General features: G+C 40.2%; 1 protein-coding gene across 1 annotated transcript in view; it reads right to left on the minus strand.

Annotated features, from left to right (window-relative positions):
* Positions 1 to 24738, minus strand: part of Acvr1c (activin A receptor type 1C) — a 91272-nt gene that overhangs the window by 24915 nt on the left and 41619 nt on the right. The window contains exon 3 of the mRNA XM_085681110.2: positions 3070 to 3309. Within this exon, the coding sequence (XP_085537236.2) occupies positions 3070 to 3309 (240 nt within the window). The remainder of the gene's footprint in view (positions 1 to 3069; positions 3310 to 24738) is intronic.

The raw sequence follows: 24738 nt of genomic DNA on the forward strand, positions 1-24738 counted from the left end.
CCTGTGCCTTTTACAATCTTTCCATCCTGTCCTCGGTGATGTTCCCTGAGCCTAAGGTGTAGGAGTTGTGCTGTAAATGTATGCCTTGGGGTTGAGCACCCTGGCATCAGTTGTTCTATGAATTTGGAACAGTTGTGGCTCTCTAGGGTCTTAATGGTCTTCATCTGCCTAAAACAAAACTTCCTTGATGAGAGATGAGAGCTACACTAATCTGGGGCTGTGCCAACTGTCAAAAGTTTGGCTTTAGTGTTCAAGTCATGACTCCTTGTTATATATTTTAAAAAAACCTAACAGCATTTCTATATTTGTGTATGGGGAGAGCACTATAAGGAGTGTGTGGTCAAAGAACAACCTTATAGGTTGTTGGCTCTCTCCTTCTCCCATGTGGGTCATTGGAAATGAACTCAGAGCTTCAGGCTTGGGGGTAAGCACCTTTCCCCAGTGAGCCATCTTGCCAGCTCATCACTCCTTTTTTAAATTATATATCTAGTCTCCTACATATTAATTTGCATTGTTTTTACATGAAAGAAAAATCCCTGGTCAGATTCAGTACACTTAAAGAATAGGAAAATATAGACCGACGTTTCTATACAGTCCAGTACTGCAGACACACAGCAGTTTATATTAATTATAAACTGTTTGACCTATTGCTCAGGCTTATTACTAACTAGCTCTTATGACTTAAATTCACCCATAATTCTTCTTTATGTTCAGTCATGTGACTTGGTACCTTTTTTTAAGGAAGCTATTCTCATCTCACTTCATCCATTTGTGGATGATGACTGTGTCTCTTGTCTTCCCTCTTCCCAGAATTCTCCTAGTCTGGTTGCCCCGCCTATACTTCCTGCCTGGCTACTGGCCAATCAATATTTTATTAAACCAATGTAAGTGACATTATCCTACAGCAAACCGTGGTCATATTTTCTGGCAATTAGATATTTGGTAATCACTGCCCACATTCCCCCAAAAATGGATTATGGATGTCTGTCTTTGTTTAGCATGTTGGTGACAAGTTGTTATGAATAATGGTCAGAGAAAACACTAAACAAAGGAGGATTCAGGGTTCCTGTTTTGAAAAGAAAAGAAAGGGAAATGCTGTGGGATAATACTCTTGTAAAGATCTGTCACTCATATTCATTTAATAAACACTAATTGGCCTGTAGCCAGGCAAGAAGTAGAGGTGGGGCAACCAGACTAGGAAAATCCTGGGAAGAGAAAAGACAGAGAGACAGTCATTATCCATAAGCAGAGGCAGAGAGATGAGAATGCCTTACTGAGAAGTACTGCCAAGCCACACAGCTAAACACAAGCAAGAATTATGGCTGAATTTAAATCATAAGAGCTAGTTAGTAATAAACCTGAGCATTAGACCAACCAGTTTATAATTAATATAAGCCTCTGAGACTGAACAGCTGCAGGACTGGGCCGAACAGAAACTTCTGTCTACAGGAAAACATATAAACACCATGACTGAAAGCACCTGGTTGAAGAAAGGGTTTATTTGGTTTACACTTGCAGAGCACAGACACCATTGAAGGACGTCAGGGCAGAAACTCAAGGCAGGAACTATGGAGAAACATGGCTTGCATATAGCTTTTCTTGTACAGCCCAAAACCAGATGCCCAGAGACGGCACCACTGGTTATGCCTTCCTGTATAAATTAGCAATCATTTCTCCATAAACTTGCTCACAAGTCAATCTGATCCAGGCAATTGTTCAGCTGAGCCTTTTCCTTCCAAAAGACTCTAGGTTGTGTCAAGTTGATAATAAAACTTAATCAGAACACAACCTAATATCATCAAGTAAATGAAAATGTTTCTGTGAGTAATAAGTAGACAGTTATTCAATCCTTTGAAAATGATAAAGAAATGTATTTCTATAAATTAAACAAAAATTAGAGTTCTTTGTGCCCAGAATATTGGAAGTAATCAAAATTTTGGGGTATAGTAGGTCTCAACATACAATATCCAAAGAAATAGAGTTTAAATACTAAGGAATATTGTTTTTAAGATAAAAATGTAGGCCTTCTATACAGTGACATAATTTGTATTCCAGGTTTATATGTTTTTCAATTGCAGGATTTTTTTCTCTCTTGGTTTTCTTTGAGAAAAAAAAAGCCAAAGAAAGCAGCAGTGATGGCTTTGACCATAATGGGAGGAGGAGGAGGACAAGAGGACAGACAAAACAAATAAACAAAGAATCAAATCCCAAGGCATAAAAAACAAAAAAGCTTCAACAGACATCTGAGAAGACTCTATCGTAACAATTTTCTAATATTTTAAGTAGGAATTTTTAAAATTATTCATACAATATATTTTGATCACGTTTGTCCCCCCCCCAACTACTCCATGCTCTCTCTTCCTCTCTTTCTCTCTCTCTGTCTCTGTCTCTATCTCTCTCTGTATGTGTGTCTGTCTCTCTCTCAAGCTCTCTCTCTGTGTCTGTCTGTCTCTCTCTCTCTCTCTGTCTCTCTCTCTGTATGTGTGTCTGTCTCTCTCTCAAGCTCTCTCTCTGTGTCTGTCTGTCTGTCTCTCTCTCTCTCTCTCTCTCTCTCTCTGTCTCTCTCTCTGTATGTGTGTCTGTCTCTCAAGCTCTCTCTCTGTGTCTGTCTGTCTGTCTGTCTGTCTCTCTCTCTCTCTCTCTCTCTCTCTCTGTGTGTGTGTGTATGTGTGTGTGTGTGTGTGTGTGTGTGTGTGTGTGCGGGGGAGGGGAGGTCTACATGCCTGTTTCTCTGTCTCTCTTTTTAAAAAGAAAAGAGGATGGTGGAATGGAATGGAGTGCTATGAAGAGATAAAGGAGAAACTAAAATAATATTAAATGAGAGGGGGAGGAGGGTAAAGGAGGGAATGTGTGAGATACAACTGATCCTAAAGGCCCTTGGCAAAGCTTTAAGGAAGCCTGCTACTGTAGACAATTCACATGTAATACTTAAAGACATTTCTATTCATAAGCTTATTTATTATGTACCTCATTGATCTCTAGCTGATGAGTTCACATTGGACACGTTTATCAAAAAGATTGTTTGTTTATTTTCAAACAAGGGCTTGCTTGCTGAAAACATACACGTACCAGAGCCTGAACCTGAGGCGGTGGCATCATAAATCAGGTCTTTGAGTGTTTTTCCCGGGTTTACCAGGCTGTATTCTGCCAGAGGTTCCTCGACGTTGTGCCTCTTGGTCTTTCTGTATGTGCACTGGCGGTCCTGGCATGCCCATATTGCCAGCATGGCAACTATAGACAGGAGGCAAACAGGCACAGTAATGACAATGGTCAGCTCCGTGGGGCCCAGTCTGGGAGCCTTTGGCGATACTGCAGTTTAAAAAGAAAGAAACGGAAGAAAGAGAGAGAAAGAGAAAGTTATAAATCAATTCATGTAAAATATTTTAGCATTTTTTTAAAATTATTTCTTCTGTATATGTATTGTTAGAATTTGTTTGCAGGGAATAATTGAGAGTTTTGCAGTAATTCTAAAACTGAACATTATTTTATTTTGAGAAAGCGTCTCACGTAGCCCAGGTTAGCCTGAAACTATGTAGCCAAAGATAACCCAGAACTGTTGATCCTCCTGCTTCCACCTCACCAGTACTGGAATTATAGGCGTGTGTATGTATCTGTATTCAAAGATACATATCTGTAGTACACACTAAGCCATTCATGACTTTGTAAGTAAGTTGAAAAAATAGTTTAAAAGTACTAACATTAAAAATTATTTTGGAAATTCCAAATGCAGTCGCTAAAATTCCTCACCTAGACTATGCAACCATAAAAGCACAGATTTAAGTTCACTGGCAAAGACCAGAGTGGGAGCAAAAATAAGGGGAAAAGTGAGAGGTGACGGCACATATTACCATGGCAATGGGAGCCAGGGGTAGAGAAAAAGTATTGAATTGGAAGATTTTTTTTTTAAAAAAAATCCAAAATATTTGATGCTCTTAATTTTACTGTTTTCTCCTTGTTCTTCAGCAGTCCCGTCCTTACAGCAAATCTATCCATCTGTTCATTCATTCCCCCAAATACTCATCAGGGATGTGAGGGCGATCTGACTGCTACATCTGTCACCCCATTGATCACCAGGGTTGATTCTGCTGATCTGGCTGGCTAGGCGAGTGTTCCCTTCCTCCTTCACCCCTCCATGTGTGTCCCTTCCGAAGCTGCGCGCTCGGTTGAAGAAGACAACCTTCCCCCAATAGAGGAGGACCGGTCTCCGGTCAAGGGTATCCGAGTAGCTGCGCTCCCCTACTAGCACCTCCAAATACCCATCAGACTCTTGGAATGTGTTGCGATTATTCCAGGTGCCGGAAATAAAATGGCGAGTGAAGAGCCCAATCCTTGCTCTCTGCGCTCATGAACTCTCATAGATACAGACAGCTGAACAGAGGGCTGCGGAGCAGGAGCGGGAGAGGAGATAAATGCTATGAGTTTGAATCAGCAGAGAGGACATCGTGATAGCATGATGTCACTGTAGACTGAGTGGTCCTAGAAGGCCTCTCTGCAGAAGTGTCATGGAGACAGTGAAACAAAGCGAGACTGAATGGCAGCTCAGAGTCCCAGCGTGGGGGAAAGATGGTGCGAGGGACCGGGAGGTGGACACCTATTTGGTCAGTTTGGCAAAACATCCTAGACATAAACAGAGAAAAGACGAGGAAACGGAATCAAGGAATTAACGAGAAACCTTGTGTGGTCTATTGCAGGCTAAGGGAAGGAGTAGGGGGTTCATTTACCTCAGAAGCTCTTTTGAGGTTTGTAGGCAGCGTCAAACTTTAATTCTGAGTGGCCACTGTGTCAATAGACACTTGGAACAAGAAGAATGAAAATGGAGACCGGCTAGAAGCCCAGGTCAACAAGCCTGGTAGAAGGCAATGGTCTCAGCTGACAACCCTACCAAAAAGCACTTACATGAAGCTGGGCCCAGAGCAATAAATATGCACTCCCAGACACAGAAGGACAAACTCAAGGCCAGCCTTGGTGACGTAATTAATCATCTCAAAATTTAAAAAAATGAAGGCAAAGTTTTAAATATTTGAAAAGAATTTCTTCCCAGTCTCCACTCACTCCCTGGAACCTTGTTATGTTCCTGTTGGGGCTAATAGGCTGTCAGGTCATTTTCTCATTCATCCATTATCTGACCTGATTGTCTCTGAGGACAAGGAGGAAGCTGCCTGTGGTATTCCTAACTGAATCCCCAGTGCTTACAACAGTGCCTGACACATAGTCAGTCCTCAGTAAAGAGGACATAACCAACTGTCGGGGTCCCTGAATGTTTGACTAGTTTTATCCCTGGTAAGTAAAATGCCTCTCTCTCAAAATCATCAGTGTGATCACTGAAACCAAATACTGGACAGACATAATCAGGCCAGGGAAGATGGCTTAGCAGGTCAAGCACTCTCTGCACAAGTGTAAGGAACAGAGCTCCCATCCCCAGAATCCATGTAGAAACTGAGAGCACATAGGGACCTGCCTCCCTGTAACCCCAGCATTAAGGGACAGAGACAGGATCCTCTTCAGAGCAGACTGTCTAATGAGACCAGCCAAATGACCAAGGCCTAGATGCAGTGAGAGACCCTGCCTTAATATATAAAGTGGAGATCAACCATATTAGACACCTGATATCAACCTCTGGCATTCACACACACACTCACACACACCACACACACACACACACACACACACACACACGAACAGGCATCCACAGAGATACAAATAAGGAAAAAAAGATAATCTTTATAGTCATTTTTTTTAATAGAAAGTTCATCTTGGACTTCAGATTTTTCTTTTACATTTCCAAAAACAGTGACACATAGAAGGCTCATGAAGACAAATACTTTCTGTCGTTAAGCCGTTAACTCCCCCTGCTCCTTGAAACCCATGTGCCGTTTGCTTCCTTTTGGCTCACTGAAAATTGCCTCTTGAATCTTATAGTCATGTCTTATCTCCAGCAGCGTTGATCTCTTTTGGTTGTTTTGCTTTTTAAAACTTTTATTTTATGTATATTTGTGTGTGTGTGTGTGTGTGTGTGTGTGTGTCTGTTTGTGCAGCATAAACATTCAGGTGCCTGTGGAGGTCATAAAAGGGTGTTTGTAGGAACACCTGAACTGGAGTTATAGACTGACTGTGGGTGCTGGGATCTGAACCCAGATCCTCTATAAAAACAGTACACATTCTTTACCACTGAGTAGCCTCCCATTTTTTGTTTTGTTTTTAGTAAGCCTTGGGATACATTTGACAGATTGTTGCAACACAATTTAGGAGATTTGAGTTCTCACACATCAAGAAGATGATCCTACACTTCTGGCTAATGAGCAGTTCTTCTTGGTCATAGGTTGCCTCCCTCTCAAGCTGATCTTTGGGGTAACTGCAGCCTACACACACAGAGTAGGCTCCATCCCGGCTAGGGAAGGTCCAGCGACCATCCGCTGACGACATAGCACCTGTAATTTAGAGTCCGAACACATGGCTGACAATGGGCTTTGGGACTTATGCTCAAATGTCTTCCTTTTTATTGTCAAAACTGGAAAGCTTAGTACATTGATGATACTTGCATTTCACTCATAAGATAGGAAAAAAATATATGAGAAACCATTGGAAATAATTAGTTTTGAGAGAGAAAAATTAGCCAGCTCCCCTCCAGTGTCTTCCTATTGGTTTCTTCACAGTCCCGGCAGCTGCCAGTCAGCTATCAGTGGGGAAAGGGCTCTGAAGCACCAGCCAGGTACTCCTGCTTGCACAGTAAACTTTAACTGGCCACCACATACCTCCTGCATTATTTCCAGACTCCTCTGGGATCATTAGCAGTTACAGAGGTAGATGGAGAACTCGGCCTAGAGTATTCTTCAACGGGTCCTAAAAGTGTTCTCTGACAGCTTGGCTTCAGAAATCCTTGTCCAAGTCCTCGTGACTTTTGAAGTCTGCCATTGCTAACGTTATTGTCCCTTCTACAGCATCATTCTATTTCTCTGTATCCTCATAAAGAATCCTAGGTGTTCTGAAAAGCTGCCGAGTGTATTCATCGTCTGAATTAGGTCTTTTTTTTTTTAAATATCCGTTTTCACATGCTAACATCTCCTAACTTCAATGCTATCATTGGAGGCATTCATATAACAACATTGAACGTTGACATCTCCTATCAAAAGCCACCAACATAAACCCTAGCCTTAAAAAGCTATAGCTTGTCTTCATTTTGGTAAAGCTCCACTAAGCAGAGCTCCGCTCATCACTATGGCAACTAATAGAGGCAACAGGTCAACAAACCTGAAATCAGGGTCACCTGCCATGGCGTCAGCAACCGCTCTGAGGGATGTTTACCGTAGATGGCCAATGTTTCTCTCCCTTGTGAGCAGATCAACTGATACAAGTTAGTAAAGGGCAAAAAAAAAAAAAAAAAAAAAAAAAAAAAAACCCAAGCTAGCAGCACCATCCAGAAAGGACTCTTTAAACACTGAACAATTCGTAAAACCTTGCCTTAAGCCAAATGTTCCTGGTAATCCTAATAGGAAAGAAATAAAGAAAAAGTGTGCCGACAGCCCAATGAGTTGGGATAGAAGTCAATGGTAGCCAGCTAGGAAAGCATATTTAATAAAAGATAGCCTTGATACAAATACCACTTTTGGAGCAAGTCCTGTGTTCTGGAACACAGGAGAACTTACTAGTTGACGATTTCTGGTGAGCGTGGTTTTTTGGTGCCCATGGAAGCAGAATGACCACGAGAAGGGTAGCTGCAGCAGAGGCCATGCGACAGCTCACTGCTGAGGTCTGGGAAGGGCTGCATGGCTAATGCAAAGCATTTCCTCCCCAAGGCAATTAAATGAAGGAGAATAGAAAAGGCAAAGGTACTAGCCCAGCTGTGTGGGAATCCAGCTCACAAACATCTCCACCGAGATCTGGGAAGATAACTACAACTGTCCTTTATGTATTCATCGGGACTCATTTAAAATTCACCCTCACGTCCCTTATATAAAGTGGAATAGCACTTTTACATAACCCACACACCACTCCTCCACATGCTTTAATTTGTCTCTAGGTTACTTCCAAAAACTAATACAATGTAAATGCTATGTCATGGTCACATGGCGTAAGGAATCATGATAAAGGAACCGTCCATAGCGGGGTATATAAACACATTTTTTTTCCCTAAATGCTTTCAGTGTGCAGTTGACTGACTCTGTGGAGGCAGAACTCATAGATTTGGAGGGCTGGAGGTCTTAATAGAGTGGAGAGAGGGGGAAGTGGAAGGGAAAGCCGAGGGAAGAAGGAAGAGGGAAAGGGAGGGAGGGAGGAAAGAATGAATTTAACTTGTGAATTTTGCAACTTTTCCTCAATGCCTTTGGAGTTGGTGGTGACAGTCACCAGCGCCCTGTGCACAGAGTTCAGATTTGCCATCCTCTCCCGGGACTGTTCTCCAAGTCTGCTACCTCCCCACCCCTTCCAGTTCTTGCTTTAGGAAGGAAAAAAAGGGAGGGTGACAGCAAGGACATAGTCCCTTGCTGTCTCATCCCCCACTAATCTCTTATTCTTTATCAAAGAGAGAAAAAGTTATTGATGTTCATTAACTCTACGTGGCCTCCAGTTTAATAAACTTACATTTTCTTGGTTTGTATTGGTTGGTTAGTGAATATTTGATGTGAGGCTCCCCTTTGTATGCCATGAATACTATTGGTTAATAAGGAACTGTCTTGATCAAATACTTGATCAAAGTGTTTTAAAATATTTGATTAAATATATTTGATATATATATGAATAAAATGTATATGGATAAAAATCCATATTACTATTACCTTGAAAAACTTAAGTCTAAATCTACATTCAATTTAATACAAACTCATTTCTCTCCCACCTTGAAATGGTACTTGCTCGACTGAAACGAAGATATACAATGAAACAATATAGAGAAACGCTTTGAGACTAGAGAGACAAAGGAGGTATGTACTGTTACACGGCTCTTTTAAAACTAATGCGGCAAACAAGAGCAAACCAGAGAGCTTCCACGAAGGGCAATTTGTTTTTTTTTTTACAAAACTTCTCAAGGTTTGTGCTTCCTTGCCAAACATTATGGTAACAAGTGGTTACAGAAAATTCAAAGAGCCCCTAATACCCTTAAAGGAACCCAGGTTAATCAACCCTTATTAAAGGCTCCTGTCATTATGTGTAGCTACATTTGGGCTGGAATGTGGAGTGGAAGGACCTGGGGGCCTAATACCCAGTGCAGGGCTCCTCCGTCTGACCTCCCTGTGACCATGTGCTCTTTGGCTGCAGGCAGATAGATACCCACATCCCCACTCTCCATCTCCTCCTTGTCATAGCCCACTACTTCTTCACAGCACGACCATGGCAAGATCCAGGAGGAATAAGCCAGGCGCAAGCTCATTTAGCCTGATCCCTCCATAATGTTTCACTATACAGAGCAGCAAAAGTTCTTAACTTCTGCGCACACTGCTGGTCGTGTTGAAACAGCAATGTGATCAAAAGGCCCTTTGTTTACTGAACCATGAATGTAGACATTCTACCAAGCCTGGCCAGGGACAAGAGACTGTGGAATATTAGTTGAAGATGTGTTACATTAGTTTACGCTGTGGAATGTTTGTTTAATGATGCAAAGATGTGCTGCATTCTTTTAGGCTGAATGTATTTAACTCTGTGAAGCTGTGTTCTGCGCCTGCCTAAAACACCTGGTTGGCCTAATAAAGAGCTGAACAGCCAACAGCTTGGCAGGAGAAGGGTAGGCAGGGCTGGCAGGCAGAGGGAATAGGAAAACTCTGGGAGAGAGAGAGAGAGAGAGAGAGAGATCTAGGAGTGAGAGAAGGAGGAGGTCTCCAGGGGCCAGCCACTCAGCTACACAGCAAGTCACGGAGTAAGAAGGAAAGAGAGGTGTATAGAATAGAGAAGGGTAAAAGTCCAGAGGCAAAGGTAGACAGGAAAATTTAAGAAAAGCTGGCTAGAAACAAGGCAAGCTAAGGTTGGGCATTCACAGGTTAGATTAAGTCTCTATGTATTTGTTTGGGAACTGGGTGGCAGAGCAAAGAATTAAAAAAAAAGAAACTACAACAAGACTAACAGTAACTCCTTCTGCCTTTGAGTTGGAACTGCGTGTTATTGACACAAGTTTCATTGCTCAGTGCCCTTCATAGAAGGAGCCCTTTGTATTCAGTATTGTCATCTGGCCAAATTACATGACTTTTTTTAGCAGGAAGATGGCGTCACATGTAAAAACACTTCCTGGAAAGCTCTACCTAGTGCCTCTGTCTTTTGAGGAGCGTGTAGAGAGGACCAAAAGACAGCAAGCTTTTCACCATTAGCATTTGAATTTAAAAATACGAAGGCTTTTTATGTTTATTTTTTAAAAAGTGGGAGCATTGGGATGAAGAATATAATTACTGATCTAACAGCAATGAAAAACAAAAGCAAACAACAACAAACCCTTCGAGAGTGTGAGGTTAACTTGGAATGTTGAAAGAGGGGAAGGGAGATGGCTCAGTTAACTCAAAGTATTTCTTGCTGTTCCAGAGCCAGCCTGCATGAGGAGGTGCAGGGGTGAGGCGGACGCACAGCTCACAACACCTAGGTCTCCAGCTCCAGGGAATCCAATATCCACTTCTGGCCCCTAGGGGTACCCACTCACATTGACATACACTCGTACACATACACACATCACACAGAGAAAGTTTTAATTATTAAAAATATGAGATGTTAGAAGACAACCCAAGTGGATTCCACAATTTACTTTTCTTAATTTCAGGCAGCAAAGGGCAATGGTCTCTTACATCTGCCAACAAGATACATATCCCAGTGGTGCGTGTCTATCAGAAAATTAGAGGCCGGTCATTTAACATGTACTCCAGGCTTTATTCCACTAAAAGAAATCCTTTCTACGGGAAAAAATGAAAATTTCCCTCCCTCACATCAGAAAGCCTTGCTCAGCGAAAGGTACTTAAAATACTGATGTTGTAAGAAAAGCCACACATCTTTGTCCCAAAGTCTTTAGTGGTATAAGGTCTGATGCTTCCACAAAGCAGCTTGCTTACTTGGAAAAGATGGAAACGCACATTTGACCTCATCCGAGATCCCATCATAGCCATCAAAACAGATCTGGGTGAGACCTGCCGCTGTTTACACTCACAGAGCCTTGCACAATATAAAATGCTCAATTTAAAATTGGCTAGAAATTTTGCTCAGTCTCCCATTACATCCTTATTTGAAAAGAGTTTTCTAATTAAAACCAGTATCCTTGTTTCTGGAGAGTAGGAATGCTTCGTCTATTCCACTTTCAAATCACAAGTTTGATTTCCTTGAACGTTCAAGTTAATTGAACTTACAAAAAAAGGTTTAAAAATATAGCACCTTGGACTTTCTGGGGTGGGGTGGGAGAATCCTGTCCGGCGCCTATCAGGTGTGCACTGCGAAGGTCAGAAGGGCTGTGAATGGATTTGTTTCTGTGCCGGCGGAGCAATCCCACAGGGGGCCAGGAGAGCTTTTCAGCATGTGCGCGTCACCTCTTGCTGACTATAGCAATGAACTTGTGTCTCAAACCCAAAGCCAAAACCAAAAGACAATGATGGATGCTTTAAAAGGAATGAAGAAGACAAGACTTAATCTCCGCAATGAATACACTCTTTATTGGAGTCATTCATTTTCAGAAATCATAGTATGTATTCAAATTATTGGTATTTGATAAATTTGATCCTTAGGGCAGTTTCTCTCCCTTCAGAGGAAAGCCATTCAGTTGATTGAAAGTCTTACTTATTCATGTCCCTTATGAGGGGGCATTGCACACCTCACCCAACTGATACAAATAGATGACTCTTCCTTTTTCTCTTCGCACAATGGAGAACAGAATTAAAAAAGAAGCATTGTGCAAAAGTTAGCCAAGCACCCACCTTTTAACGTGGTGCCTGATTTTTTTTATTTAAAATGACTATTTAAATTAGTGAAAAATAAAATAGTTGTTTTAAAGTAGAGTGTTGCCATCTAGCAGGGGGGAAATGGGAAATTACAGCTCCACTTACCCTTCTCCTGCCCTGTATATTTTGGCAGCAGAATAGAAGCAAAGATTGTGTAGCTTGAAGGTTGTTGTTGAATAGTCTATTTCCATATGAAGAGCTGTAATTAGTGTAAGCATGCACCAAACAGCAGCTCTGCTCATGATTAACCCTATAAATGACCAGCTCCTCTAGCCAAAGCTTCCTTGCTCTGTACTATATAAATTTTTATGGATTTTGATACTGCTTGGTACCTTAGCAATTTCTCTAAGTGTGCCCTGATGTCATCAGTGAGAGTCACCAGAAGTTATTCCTGTTAGACACTAAAATGCAGGCTAACCATAAAAGAACAGAGTACATGTGTTCACATTGGAAAAGATTTTATTTAATATTAAGGGGGAAAGAAAGATAAATAAAATTGAATTAAACTGAACAATTCAACTATATTAAAACTAAAATACACTATACTAACCTGTTAATTTGGGTAGCTTACAAACAGCATAAATTATTCCTCATAGTTCAGGTAGCTAGAAAGTCTGAAACCGAGGTGCTAGCAGATCCTGTGTTTGGTGACAGCCTGTGTTCTGGTTCATGCAGGCACCGTCTTTTGATTTCATATGGTCAAAGAAGCTACCTTACATGTCTTTTATAAGGACATTGATCCACTCCTGAGGGCTCCACAGACAGTCCCATATCCCGATACCATCACCCTCAGATTAGGCTCTTAAAACAAACATAATGTGAGTTATGGGATATGCTCTACGTGTCTGAGTTATGGTATATGTCCTACATTTCTTATGTGTCTGAGCCTTGAGGAGTCTAGGCAGGAGCTGCTTGGTCTTGGAGGTGTGGCAGGATTTTTGGGTGGATCCTCTAGGGCCTTGAAGCTTTCTTTAAAGGAATGTCTTAAGACCACTGACTCAAGGTCTTTACTATCACTGGACAATTTTCATTGGTAAGCTGCAATTTTATAGAAAATTATCTGAGTGTTTCTAGGGTGTATTAATTAATATTGATTAATTGAGTAAAATTATATTAACTGATTGATTATTCTGTGGTAATTTAATTGAAATCTCCCTCTGAAAGTGTGGACCTACCTTGTTTTCCTTATGCTTGGTAGTGCATTTACACACACGTACATGAGACAGAGAATGAGAAATAGGGAAAGAGAGACAGGGAGAGAGAAATTATGTTCTGAAGTGTATCCTTTTACACGTGTGCATGCATTTGTATGTGTGTGTATGTGTTTGCACGCGCTCATGCTCTTCCACAGAGCTACGCCCTTTTTGACCAGACCATGTTTAACTCCAGTAACTGTTTTGCATTAAAGTTGATTCTATCTGCTATTATCAAAAGTAATTTATCACCTTTGTTTAATGATAGCTTTTCCATTAGACTAATTTTAATTAAGCATTTTTATAAATGCCTTTTTTTTTCTTTTTGGTTAGGAGGCAGAAAGATGGCTCAGCAATTAAGTCACTTGGAACACCTGCCATAGTGGGTTCCAACTCTGGAACTCATATGATGGAGGAAGAGACTCCCAAAAATGATCCTTGACCACCACATGCACACTGTAGTACACATACACCAACACACATGCATATGCACATACACATAAATAAATACATGTAAAAATTTTATTAACTCACTTGGGCCAGATAAAATGACTTACGGGATAATGGAATCTATTGCCACGTCTGATGACCTGAGTTGGACCCGCAAAGCAGAAAGAGAAACTGACTCCTACAAGTTGTCCTCTAGCCTCTTGTCTCCAAAGTGATGTGATACAAGGATGGGCATGCGCGCGCGCACACACACACACATGCACACATACACACAAATAGATAAATTTTAATTAAAATTTGTATTTGTTTACTATTGTTTGCATTTTACTATTTTAATTATTGTTTGTGTGTTGAATGGCAGAGGCTGGAGCACACACAAGCCACCATGGCAGAGGCAACTTTTCTGAAATCAGCTCTCCTTCTACCTTTGTGGGGGTTCTAGGAATACAAACTCACGTCAGTAGACTTCGGCAGCAAGCACCCTTTCACACATCTTACCAGCCCCACAGTTATATATTTTTTAAAAAATCGATTGAATTTTATTTTCTCTAATTTGGTAATCTTTTGTTGTAACTAGAATACTTACCTACCTTTAATTGTTTGCTTTTGAAATACTGGCTTAATTGTTTGTTTCCATTGTCATTGTGACCTGTTACATTCTTTCTTACCTTGACAACTGCCACGTGGGTTTTCATATTCGAGTTTTCATTTTCAATACAAAGACTATTCCCTTTCTATTCTTTTACATATGTGGGTAGGTGGCAGCAATCACATAAAAACGTATTTGAGCAGTGCCTACTAGTAGCTTTATACTGCCTAGGTCTAACAAATTCTTCAGCAAACTAACTGCAAGCATCCTTCTCCTGACGTACATAGCATGCTTCCTTTATGCATAATGATGCATTTATATTATTCTTAAGACCCCATTGGCATTACTTCTTTTGATGGTCAATAGCATCTATAATCAATTACATACCTCTCATCTTTCTTTCCTACATGTGTGTCAGAGCTGTCGTTTCGCTCTTTGTATGCTTCAGTGAGTCCTCTAGAATGTCCTGGGTCAGGATTCTCTTACAACAAACTCATTCTATGTCCATTGCTGTCAAACTTTTCAGCCCCTAAACCCGTGCTTCAAAGGTCATTTTTCTGAATATATTGCTGGTCTTTTTCTCAGAATATTGCTGACATAATTCAAGTCCCTCTGTTTCCTCTTCACTATCAAGAGGCCAACGTACATCTTTACTACATCTTCTCTGAGTTTAGTTTATCTTCTTTTCTTTGACAAAGTTAAAGTTTTCCCTTTGTGTTGGTGTCCAACAGTTATACAATACGTCAGGTCTTTCTTCCCACTTGCGCTGGTGATGCTTATTGAACTGTTGAGACTTGTGGACTCATGTCTTCCATCAGTTCTGAGCGACTAGCTGTGTAGACATTTTGCTTTGTTTTGTTTTTTCTCTCTGCTCCTTTATACCATTTTTGCACAACCTCATGCTAATTCTTTTAATAGCTGTCTTTGTCACTTCTCTTCACATTTTCCAACATTTATTCCCTGCATAGTTCACAGAAAACAATTCTTTTCGGTGTGGACTTCGGGTTTGTAATTTCTCTACAGTCTCTACAGGTATCCCTTCAGTTTATTATTTCAGTTGTATTTTGTTATTCAGCTTTTTGTTCTGTTACTGCTCACATCTACTAGATCCCGATTTTATGGTTCCTTATTCTCTAGGAATATTTTTTGTGGAGTCCCAAAAATGTGAACTATTCCACCTTGTCTGAAAGTCATAGAGTTTGAGCTTGCTCAAAGTTGTTGATACCAACTGTGGCTACACACCCTGAGCTAGGGTGTGGTTACTTGGTGTTTGGGACATTAAGATGACCCACACAGGTAGATCTACTTCATCCTGACCAAAGGTCAAAGAATTCAAGCATACTTTTGCTCCTTCTTTGGAAATAGGAGGTTTGACCTAGGGAATGACTGCCTTCAGGATACCTGGTCTAGGGTGAGTTCACTGCCTAAACAACAGATCGCATTAATGAATTCTTGTGAATTAATGTCTTGATATCTCAAAGTACTGAAGCCAGTAACTGTTCTAGTTGGTCTTTGTATTATGTTAAAGCAGTCTCTTGCCTTCTTCCCTTTTTTGGTATTGGGGTATAAAAGTGTATGGAAAAGTAAACACAGATGAACTAAGAACTCAGAATTAAAGAATTAATGCAATCTCTGAGTTGCCCTCCCAATGCCCTCCTATGTCTTGGTGATTCTTTCTGATTTCTGTATCTCCTACCTAACATTTCTAACCTCACACCCCTATGAACCCACCCAGCCAGGATGGCAGCAGAAGCCATCCCAAAACGGTGGCTCCAACATATGGCATCCCAACATGGTGCAGCTTATGACAATTTCAAATTTACCATTGTTTCTTTCGGTTTTGGGGTTTTTGTTTGTTTTTGTATTTTGAGACAGCATTTCTCTGTAGCTTTGCCTCCTATCCTGGAACTTACTCTATTGACCTCAAACTCACAGAGATCCACCTGCCTCTGCCTCCTGAGTATTGGAATTAAAGGCGCTTCCCTGTCTTGGTTATTCTGCACTAGGTACTAATCATGTGCTTCTCTGACCCCTCCAGAACTGATATGAAAATGTCTTCGTCCTGACATTTTGTATGTATATTCATGTAAGTATATTCCCTCCCAGGGGGCAGTTGGCATGACTGATGTTTTCTGAACTGTAAGTAAGCTTTTATCTGGAGAGTTCTATGTCACTCTGGCATAGTAAGCAGATCCTGAAGTCTGCCAGATAACCATCCCCTGCTCACAGAGTGTCAGGAATGTTAGTATTTCTGTTTTCCGCTCTGTGTGGGACTAAGCTAAAGGTCTTGACTGGGGTCAGACAGTGATGAGAGTATACGATTGGTTTACACTTACAATAAAGAAAGAGACTGGCTATTTCATTTGAACATACTCAGCTTCTATTGGCTTACTTAACTTGGCAAACTAAGCTTCTTGACATTTATGCTCTTGAAACCGAACACTCTAATGACAAAGTACAGCATTCACTTCATGAAAAAACGCAGATCCACATGAGTCAGGAAGGAAGAGGCCCACCATGAGAAGGGTGAGTGAGCATGTCCTCACTGGTAACGGTGCTCACGGGGCAGTGACGTCATTTAGTCCCTTTCCTCAGAAACCAAGCACCCATATTACACCCCAGTTCTTGTCATTTTTGTCAGTACACTCTTTCATCACTAAGACATTATTATCTCATTTCCTGACGACTCTTAGTTGAAAACATCCTGACTAATCTAATGGGTGGAAAATTGCCTGTGACCACATTAATGTGTGTCTCTTCAGCTATTAGTGAGGTTGAACACCATTTCAATACTCGATCACTTTGGAATTTCTCTGCCACTCTGCAGTAAAAAAAAAATGCTAGTTCTATTTACTTGGTTTTTCATTTAGAACTGTTCTCTCTCGCTCCTTTTCCCTAGTCAGTCAGTCAGTCACACACACGCACACGCACACACACACAGTATCTTCTAAATATGTCGTTTTTTTCTCAGTCATGTATGCTGCAAATAGTTGTATCCAATATTTAATTTATATTTTAGTTTTATTTATGTTCTTTTTTCATTCATTTTTATTTTAGTTTTCATGTACTCAATTATATTTGTCTTTTCCTTTTATAGATCTGAGTTTCCCATCTTATTTAGGAACAGTTTCCATACTATAAAGTCACACAATCTTTTTTTTTCTAAATTTGCCTCTGACATTTAGATTGTTCTATATGTCACAATTAGATGTTTAATCAAGCTGTAATTTATTTTTGTGTATGGTGTGACTCTGTGATACAACCCTGTTTTCTTCCAGATGGATAGATATTTATGCCAGTATCATTTCAAAAATAAACTGCCCTAGAGTTGCCATTTTTGCCAAGTTCCACTTTAGATGGCCACAGACACCCTTCCTGGTACAGTATACATGGAAATGCTAGATAAAATAGAAATGATTTTCTTCTGTTCCATGATTAGGGTGGGGGGGAAATAAATGAATTGCTTAGCAGCCAAAATTACAGTAAAAACCCAGACCGCGCTTGAGTACCATAGTATTGCCAGTGTAGCCTAGGAGTATTTGCCAGGCCGTGGTGGCCAGGTGCTTAGAACACAAAGACAGGGACAAAACCTGGTCCTGAAACAATGAGAAGTCAGATCAGAGAGGCCCGTGTAAAGCAGGCAGCTGTGTATGACACCGCCTTGAAACAAAACAAACGGAAGCATCCAACGGAGGAAGACAGGGTGTACAGACTGCTGTCTCCACCATGGCTTTCAGTAAAGGAAGGGATGGAGGGGGAAAAAAGAAAGGTGGAAGGGTAAGGAAAAGGAAAAGTGAAAGAAAGGAAGGGGAAGGAGAAAGGGAGGAGAACGGAATGGGAAGAGAAGGCAAAGAAGGCAAAGCATAGAACTCTCTATGCTTATCCAAAATATGGAATGAATTTGGGTGGAGTGTACCCCCAGACATTTGACAAGAATTAATGTCAGTCTTCTCTAGGGAATCAAATTAGAGGTTTCCACCATTTCTCCATATAAGGGTCCCCAAAACAAACTCACATTCAAAAATCGATAACAAGCTTAACCCAGGAAGGAGGAGTCAGCAAAAGCGAAAATAGCAGACTTCAACCCACGGAAGGTGAAGACGTTGAAATGGTTAAAGGTCACAAATTAGGAAAAAAAATGGATCGGGGAGGAGTTTATAAAATCCAGTTTATATCAAAAGTGAAGGAGAATTCCTGGAAAATCAATGACATAAAGAAGTTTGGAAAGTTGCAGTTCCAGAGTCTAAAACCTGTTTACCTTGTAGTGCCTTTCAAGCCAGTCTTTACCCAGCTCAGTGTGGGACCTAACTACATCCTGTAACCAGCAAAGAAAGATGACCTGAACATCCCGATAAACAGATAAAACAAAACAAACAAATAAAAACACAACTCTTTGAAAAGTTTTCCCCACCAAGCAAAGAACCAGTAATGCTACTACACAGCATCCAAACCCTACAACAGAGATGCTGAAATTTCTCTACTATACACTAACCCCCTACTTAAAATGTTTCCCCCACTGTATTTGAGAAGTTTCTTGATTTATGACTTTTCTTTGTTTAATTACCAAAAACAGCTTTGTGAAACTTTTTCCATGTTGGAAAATGAAATTTGGGATATCTTAAAGCTATGTTTGTGGACCATAGTCACAATTTGGCTTCAGAATAAACTATTACCTATTCACTGTGAGGTGAGAGCTGTGTTTTTGCAGTAACATTTGTTTATGGAAAATGTGAGAAACATTGAATGGAATGGACTGTGGGACTCACAGAAGCTACTGTTGGGACAAATATACTCTAGAGTATAAAAAATTTACTTATTATTTGTTTGTTCTATATAGATGTTTGCTTTATATAGATGTTGGTTCTATACAGATGTTGGCTCTATATAGATGTTTGCTTTATACAGATATTGTCTCTACACAGATATTAGCTCTAAACAGATGTTTGTTCTGTGCAGATGTTGGGTCTATACAGATGTTTGCCCTATACAGATATTGGCTCTATACAGATGTTGGTTATATTCAGGTATTTGCTCTATACAGATATTGACTCTAAACAGATGTTGGTTATATTCAGGTGTTTGCTCTATACAGATGTTGACTCTATACAGATGTTTTCTCTTTACAGATATTGGCTCTATACAGATGTTGGTTATATACAAATGTTTCCCCCAGCACATCCTACCTAACATGCAAATCAGTATATCTCTTTTGAAAGAGAAATATCCTTGAAGGGCTAGGAATACTACTTCTAAAAATGAAATATTCCAACAAAAATATCTTCACTCCTTGTCTCAGAGGAAGTGGAGAATGGACAACTGTCAAATCTCACGACTGTAAGAAGGACTAGATCAAAGGACACAGGGCCAAAATGAGACACACATCACCAGAGAGAGGCAGGTACTAAGAACAAGTAGGAAGAAGAGATTAGAGTGACCTGGAAAACATGTTTCTCTTGTTTCATTAATTTGCATGGTCTATATGAAATTTCAAACATGATACCACACTTTTTGAGGGACTAACGTGTTTTCTGTTTGTAAAGACACAAACTTAAGTACTAGTCAAATAAATAACTACTCTTTGAAACGATTTTGCTCCCCAAACTTTGGGGAGAGGGGCTTACATAAATGCTCATATTGAACTTGGACAATTATCTGTTTCTTCAGTAATCACAACCATATCTGTTTTAATAACCTTCAGGGAATAGAGAAAATTTTCTAATATTGTATTTCTACCAAAATATAAGCTTACTTCTATCAAATAAAATCACCAACTCCTTAAAAGTATACCCATGTGTAAAATTAAACCAGAAGGTACATTTTAAGAGAAAATGATTCAACTTAAATATAATCTAAATTAAATTTCAGTCTCAGTGATGTGAATTAATTTGTCTTAAATCTAATCAACTTTAGGCCATTTAAAAGGAAAATGTGTGAAATTAAAATAGTAACTAACATTTTGAATAGTTTTTATACTAGTGAATTAAAATAATAAATGCCCTTGATCCATTTACAAATTCTACCCTTTAAATATCAGTTAAAATAGTGTTTCTTAAGCTGTGACTAAGCCTCAGTGGGATCCAACCACTGCTTTTTTTTTTTTACAAAGGAAATAGCAACGATTGAAGTACCTTACACATTTTAAAGATATGTTTTGTAAAATTCTTGTTCTGTGTCTATGTGAGGTGAAAAAAATTATACAAAATGAGTTTCTTTCTGTGCCACAATAGGAACCCGTATGAAAGCCACTAAGCTGTTAGAAATCAGCCTCAAACATTTTTAAGCATTTAGGGGAGGAAAGAAATAGTAAGGACCATTCATCATCCAGCTGTGCATTACTAGGGTCACAGCTGGGACCAGGAGGGGTGGAGGAAGCACAAGCTTTATTCAAGGTAGAAATTTTTTCACAAAGAAATGAACCAAGAGGCCAGCTACTACAAAATCTAAGAACAGAAGAGGGCCACCTGAAGCAGGCAGAGACTTGGTCCTTCATCAAATCCACAAATGGCCCAGAGATTGATGGATGAAAGGCAGAGAACATGGGGGCAGGGGTCCTTTTAGAATCCTAAAAGAAAGTTCCATATCTACATAACTGTTTCCAATTAACTCCTCACTTTACACAATTTTGGCCATGAACACAAAGTTCACTGTCAAGTCCCATAGAAAAAGCTCACTACTTTTCAGAATGCCTGTCTATATTCCATTATGTACATGATCACATTTGAAACTGACAGGTCCATGGTAGACAGAGCAGGGTCGCTGACCCCACTCTCTGATGACATGAAAATGGTGTGCTGTGGGACAATGGTCTGGACCCTGTCAATTGTATTTTAATAAAATGTTGATTGGTCAGTACCCACTCAGGAGGTAGAGGCGGGGCAACAAGGCAGGAAGTATAGGTAGGACAATGAGAACAGGAGAATTCTGGGAAGAGGAAACAGTCAGTCTGCAGTCGTCATTCAGACAGAGAGGATTCCAGACACAGAACAAGCAAGATGTGACTGTCTCACCGATAAAAGGTACTAGGCCACATGGCCAACATAGACAAGAATTATGGGCTAATATAAGTTACAAGAGTTAATAAGAAGCCAGAGCTACTAGACCAACCGGTTTATAATTAATGTAGACCTCTGTGTGATTTTTTGGGGGACTTAACTACTGTGGGAACTGGGCAGGACAGAAACCTCAGTCAACAGAAGAATGACTACAGGACTGGGTGAGACAGAAACCTTGGTCGACAATGGTGCAATTGTTGACACGGTCTGTGCTTAGGTAAGTTTCAAACCTTTCTCCAGTTAGCTATTGTTCCGCACATAGTTAAGAACCATTCCTAGCCTCCCGCAAGAACAACTGCACACAAGGAGACCACATATCCTATATGTAGCACTTTTCAATCTAGTGCCCATTTACCATAAATGTCACTAAATGGTACAAATTCTTAGTTTTAATAAAGATTTTTTAATTCAATGACATACATGGCATTTCTTGTAGACATATTAGTTAATGGCTACAAAACACATATTTCCCTTCCTAAGGATAATGATTTGAATCTAGTTAATGCAATCATTGTCATAAGATAATCTTAATAAAGTCATAAAATGTTTGAAAAATGAATAGCCACTTAGGATTATAAACAAGTTTCACCAAATTAAAAATACAAGAAAACTCTTCCTATTAATACTAGGCACCTGCTACCTATGGTTAGCATAATAATTGCTATGAATTATGTTATGTTATCAGTGAAAGGACTGATGGTCAGGGATGGTGGACATTTGAACTAAGTGCGGGGATCTTTGCACTTAGAAAACCGGAAACAAGAAGATAGCCATGAACTTGAGAGCAGCCTGGGCTACATAGTGAGTATCAAGCAAGCTTTCTCTCAAAATAATACCAAAGCAAATAAAAGAAATAAGAGCAGTAAGGGACCAAACACTGTCCCTGGGACAGCAAGAGTCTTTGCTTGCACGGCCTCCAGCCACCAGCACAATAGAGGTCCACAGGTGTGCAAAATACAAGAAGAAGAAACAAAATGAGCACAGATCAGAACAAAGACTTTTAAGATGACTATGCTCACAAATAATGGAAAAGTCCAAAAATCATTTCAAAATAAATAAATATACTGGAACTAATACATTATCGTCACAATCTTGGTTGAAGCTCAGTGAACAAAATTAGATTTCTCACGTAAGAGAAATGAACATTTACAAACTGAGATACTGAAAATGCCATTCACAACCACAGTCAGAAGGTTGGTAAACTCTATGAAATATGTATGCCTAAGCTATGTTCCCGGATAACTACAAACATGACCGAGAGTAATGAGAGGATGAAATGAATGGAAAAACACACTATGTTCATGGATCAATATTATTACCATGACTACTATCTCCAGATTATTCTTTGTATTCAACTCAGCTAATCAAAATCTCAGTGTGTCATTTGGAGAAGTAAACTGACTAAATTTAAACAAAGATGAAAATTACTTATATTACTTGGATAAGATTTTTTTATTTAAAAAATGAGATTGTTCTCTGGACAGAGGAGAGGGTGCCTGAACCCGCCGTGGCCCATAACCATACTGATGAATATTTTGCTTATCACCATAGAACCTTCATCTGGCGATGGATGGAGATAGAGACAGAGACCCACATTGGAACACTGGACTTAACTCCCTAGGTCCAAACGAGAAGCAGAAGGAAAGAGAACGTGAGCAAAGAAGGCAAGACCGGAGGGAACCTTCATCCAACGATGGATGGCGATACAGACGGAGACTCACATTGGAGCACCGGACCGAGCCCCCCCCCCCCAAGGTCCAAATAAGGAGCAGAAGGAGGAAGAACATGAAAAAGGAAATCAGGACCACGAGGGGTGCGATCACCCACTGATACAAGGGGACTGATCTAATGAGAGTTCACCAAGGCCAGTTGGACTGGGACTGAACGAGGACGTGATCCAACCAGATTCTCTGAATGTGGCCGGATTCTCTGAATGTGGCTGGCACGGGGTCTTTCTGAAAAGCCACTGACAATGACACTGGGACTTGTTTCCTCTGCATATACTGGAGTTTTGGGATCCAGTCTGTTTGGATACTCACCTTCCTGGACTTGGGGGGGGGAGGAACTTGAACTTCCCACAGGGCAGGAAGCCCTGACTGCTCTTAGGGATGGAGAGGGAGGAGGAGGGGGAGAGGGGGGAGTGAGAGGGTGTTGGGAGGAGGAGCAGAAATGGAAACTTTTATAATTTAATAAACTTTGAAAAAAAATGAGCTAGAAGGGTCCCACCTCCTAATTTCAATCTTTATTAAACACCTGTAGTAACGAAATAGTTCAATACTAGCGTAAGGCATAGAAAAACTACAGAGCACAAAGCATTCATAAATATATTCTTTTAAATAGAAACACAGATATACAGATACACACATAGATCTGCCTTATTTTCAAATTAAGTATCAAAATAACTCTACATGGAAATACCAGAGCTCTTTATTTTTTAAAGATTTCTTTTTATTTATGTATAGAGATGTTTTGCCTACATGTATATCTGTATATACCAAGTAGTTTCAGTGTCCACAGAAGCCAGAAGCAGGCAGAAGATCCCTTTGAACTAGAGTTATAGAGGGTTATAGGCTACTACATGGATGCTAGGAACCAAACCTCTGTCTTTGGGAAGAGCAGTCAATACTCTTAACCATCAAGACATCTCTCTAGCCCCAAGGCCAGAGTTTTTAACAACTGATGTTGAACATTGAAACAGCTTCTTACCCACATGGGGAAAAAAAAACTAAAATAAATTTATACCTTTACCTCACCATTATGTGCTGTGCCATTTTTCACAAACTGAAATTAAACATAACCCTAAATGTTAAAACTGAAAGGGCAGTGGTGGTGGATGCCTTTAATCCCAGTACTGTAAGTTCGAGGCCAGTCTGGTCTACAGAGTGAGTTCCAGGACAGTCAGGGATACACAGAGAAACCCTGTCTCGAAAAACAAAAGCAGGACAACAAGCACCTAAGTGATAAAGATGTAGTAGCATGAAATAAGATATCTTGAAGAAAAACAAGATAGCAAAAGTGTTTAGAAGTTTTGATCAAGGTAAGCAAGTTGCACACAGTAACAAAAATCATTGTGAGCTTTCAGTACAGACCTACAACTGCTTTTTTGAAGTTCAATGTCATGTTTACCACTTTAATAGCCACCTAAAAATTCTCTAAATCCTTTTGAGTACTGCTGTGGTACCTAGTTCATTCTTCAGAAAATTCTGTTCTAAGTATTACTTCACAGGCTTCACCCTGACAAGCTACAGTCAGCCCATTTCATGCCCTAAAGCCATCTGCAATCTTGGCTTATAGCACACATCCTCCCACTATCTCATACACAGCCTTCCTGGACTTGGTGATGATCTGGAATGTCATGTACATGTCCTTCCCTGGTTTACCCGAGAGTCAGAGGCATCCTAAAATAAGGCTTTATATTTATCGTTGGTTTTTATCCGTGGCAATATACAAAAGGTACAGGGGATAAAGAGGGGCGTCCCATTGGCTGCACTGATGACTTTTTATAAGTCCATGCTCTGTCAGTCAGCATAAATCCAGGAAAGGACTTGGACAACATCTCTTTC

Source organism: Myodes glareolus, chromosome 21, assembly GCF_982192425.1.
Source record: "Myodes glareolus chromosome 21, mMyoGla1.1, whole genome shotgun sequence".
Lineage (NCBI taxonomy): Eukaryota > Metazoa > Chordata > Mammalia > Rodentia > Cricetidae > Myodes > Myodes glareolus.